The 3,787-nt window shown below is 37.8% G+C and overlaps 1 protein-coding gene across 3 annotated transcripts in view; it reads left to right on the top strand.

The window, feature by feature from the left end:
• LOC105568039 (odorant receptor 49b-like) overlaps window positions 1–2,104 on the top strand; it is a 9,267-nt gene extending 7,163 nt beyond the window's left edge. For all 3 annotated transcript variants that reach the window (XM_012023401.1, XM_012023400.1, XM_012023398.1), the window contains one exon: window positions 1,149–2,104. In XM_012023401.1, the coding sequence (XP_011878791.1) occupies window positions 1,149–1,489 (341 nt within the window). In that variant the 3' untranslated portion in view covers window positions 1,490–2,104. The remainder of the gene's footprint in view (window positions 1–1,148) is intronic.
• The last annotated feature ends 1,683 nt before the right edge of the window (window positions 2,105–3,787 follow it).

The raw sequence follows: 3,787 nt of genomic DNA, 5'->3' as shown, positions 1-3,787 counted from the left end.
TTGGAATCTTAGCTTTCGAATGAGACCAGGATCATCTTGCTACGATTTTTCTGTGCGAAAATATTGACGATTATATCGACTCGCGATCTCGATCTCGGGACAAAATTAATTTTATTTTCGGAATTAATCAACGATTACTCATAAACTAATGAGCCGAGATCAGCAATTCTCATCTCGTTGAAAGCGCTGGAATCTTAGCTTTCCAACGAGACCAGGTTTATCTTCCTACGATTTTTCTGTGCGAAGTTATTGACGATTATATCGACTCGCGATCTTGATCTTCATTCAGAAGCAGCAGACGGCGCGTATACGCGGCGTCTCGCGCGGTGTCTGGCGCGGCGGTGTTTACTACTGAACACATGTGTCTCGTATGTTTTTATCCCAGTTTTTTGGGGACGTAGTACGCTCGCGCACTACTTGCGTAAAACTCGCGCGGCCTTCCTTCATGAATGGTGCGCGCGCGCCCGATTTTTAAAACGCTATAACTCTGCGAAAAATCGACGTAGCGACACGAACCAAAAACCAATCTTCTTCGTTTCGCATTCCGCAGATGTCTATGCTGAATATGTATGCCCTTATCATGAAACTTACACGCGGCAATAGAATTAAAATTTAAATTCTGAAATATAAATTATACGTATAACTGCTAAATATAAAAATTGGCTGACAAACTATATTAGACTGTATAGCAACATTGCCCAATAAAATTGTAATATTGAATATAGAATAAAGGCTAATGTAACGCCAATGTTACGTATCAATAATTGCACGGTATTGCATTTACATTATTTCTCAATACTACGCCAATACTTTGTGCTATCCGGGCTTTATCGACACTTTATATTATAATTCAACTACAGGTTTAATATTTTTATTTTCATTGCAAAAAAGTAACTGCAAAGTAACGATTCGTTACTTTTTGAGTAACTGTAACGCGTTACTTTTCAGAATTAGTAACTTGTAACCGTAATTAGTCACATTTTTAGCGAAAAAACTGTAACTGTAACTAGATACTTTTATAAAGTAACTTTCCCAACCCTGCTATAAATGTCTAAATGGAAAGTCCAGCGTAGACCATCGAAGGTCTACACGGCATTCAACATGTGGATGTCGGAGAGAGTTGATTTATGTAATGTGTATACTTTTAGGTTTCCAACTTATTATAGCATTGAAAACGCATGATGTTGTGATGATTACTAAATCTATAACAGTGTTGATCGCTCTGCTGTTACAACTGTTCTTCTATAGTTTCGTGGGCGATTATCTCAAGTGTCAAATGGAAGAAGTCGCGGGCGCGATCTACGCCAGCAATTGGCACTGTTTGCCGATGAAAGTAATGAGAAACGTTTTATTTGTCATTATGCGGTCGCAGCAACCTGTTCAAATGTTAGCTGGAAGATTTTTTGTTGTAAACATCAAGACTTTCATGGCCATATTAAGAAGTTCCCTTTCGTATCTATCTGTTTTACGAGTGATGATGGAGACGTAAGATGCGGATAATTATATATGCGGATAATTATAGTATTATGTGGAAAACTCGAAAAGAAATACCATAAGCAATGCCATTTTGTACGTACATTGTTCTTAACGCACGGCACCGGCGCTGAATTGGATTGAATAAATAAATTAAAATAAATAAAATATCATTTCATGACATCACTAAACATTGCGCATCACTGTAACACTTCTCTGTATCATCTCTTCACTGTCACACATCAAATCGCTGTAACATTTCTTCAAAACATTCTTTAACCACGCGCTGTAACTCGCAACTATGAAAATGCGATTGTTGCATGTTGCATATATAATTTTGTAAGTAAGTAAAATATTAGCAATATGCTGACAATGTGCTAGCAGATTTGAATAGAATATTGCAGCACATTATAACCAACTGCGCTTGCAGCAAACTAACAGATTTTGTCAATATAATTCGACAACAAGTTGCTATCAGAAATCGAGTAGAATTACTTCTGTGAGAAAACCCAGTGAAACTTTGCTAATGTTTATAACAATATATTGAAAGGTCTAATTTGGGATTATACGCGCGTGATTGGGATTTAATTGGGATCTTATCAATTTCGCACATGTGCGAGAATATACATATTAAAGAAGAATAATAAAAAGAAATAATAAAAAGAAAAATAACCCATCCAAATTTTGACAAATGAAAAAAATCCAATTATTTCGTACATCGTCTTAGATACTCCATCAAAGTGATCTGTATTGACCACTTTACCCCCTCGTATACAGTTTTCCTTCGTCGGGCCAGTTGGACCTACCTTTCGTCGCTCCTGGCCACACAGTCTGGTCATTTTGACCAGAGATGAGGAAGGAAGAAAACTCCTTCCTTAATCGATTTATTATCGTCACCGACAGGTATTTTGTACGGTTTGAACTTTATGCGAGCGCCGATCGTATCGAAAAATGCATGCTAAGAGAAGTTAATTAGAGAAGAAAATTGATTTAAAAAATTTGATGTATAAAACTGATCAAATATAATTTACTTCCATTTTCGAGAATATTAACCGGTTCTTCGTGACTCAATTTTTGAACTCGAAATTTAAGTAGATATAGAAAATAGGAAAATAGGAATACCGTGCGCTGTTGGCTTAACTCTTCAGGGTACTTGAGCCCCTTCACCGCGACAAGGTAGTACCCGAGGAGGGGATTATCGATAAGAAATTGTGCCATTATGTGTATAAAAATAATTTCAAAAAATGAGTACCGAGCGTACGTAAATTAAGCCTGCTATTTAAAATTGTCACTCACCATTATATGAAGTCTCTTCATTACAGCTTCATTATTCTCGATTCAACACTCCCGATAACGCGATTGAAAGCGAATTAATTGTCATAATATGATGACCGAGATACTTTATTAAACACTGCAGAAATAAAACAATTTATTACGAAACTCTCCCGTTACATTTAAATTCACCGAGAAATTCAAACGTCGCGACGCGTCGACTATAATATTCATGTCAATTTCGCGCAGATACAATCGTAAATTGATTCTGCAGTAATTCATTGAACCAAGAAAGCCATTTAAAAATACACTTTAAATATGCTTGCTGTATAATTCGAGCGTGTAAATTTCGCGAGATACAAACGTAATTACATGGTCCACATATCACTGTATTCTGTTACTTAAATCACTTGATCCGCGCACTTCCACGTCGCAACGCACGCAACACTCACGAAAGTACAGTGGATAGTAATCACATGCCACTTTATATGACACTTCCGATGTTAACTGTTCCCGAGACTCTGCTATGTTGCAATGGAATTATCAATTGAGATCACAAAATTATGCGAAAGTACGCGACGCGATATGTATTTTCGGCATTCTCGTCGCATGTCTCTTTGATTCTCGCGACCGAATATATCGCGCGCGATACGTACTTACCGAGTAATCACTTTGATACACTCGCGAATCATTGAAAGTAACACTTCGTTGATTGTTCGGCAAATAAATACGTATTGTATGTCTTGCACGTGAGGCACGGGCGATAGATCCTACCGCTACGACGAACACTTCTGAACTGCGTGTCGGTTACTTCGTCTCGCGCGGTGACCTCGGCGAACAAAGCGCGTCACGCCGGCGTCAACAATTCCGGGAAATAAACCAAGAATTTTTCGTGGCAATTCGTTATCGATCGCCAAAATATTTTACAACTTTGATATTGATTTTTCGTGCAAATTTGAAAGAATCGCAACACCGATTTTCCCGATATGTTCCGCGTGACGTTAATGGCAACCACTGAAAATCGCAGTGGTACTCTCTAAAA

Source organism: Vollenhovia emeryi, unplaced genomic scaffold, assembly GCF_000949405.1.
Source record: "Vollenhovia emeryi isolate VEMERY1.0 unplaced genomic scaffold, V.emery_V1.0 DF939132.1, whole genome shotgun sequence".
NCBI lineage: Eukaryota > Metazoa > Arthropoda > Insecta > Hymenoptera > Formicidae > Vollenhovia > Vollenhovia emeryi.
The sequence above is the reverse complement of the archived record's forward strand: the minus strand, read 5'-3'. Positions and strand labels throughout refer to the sequence as shown.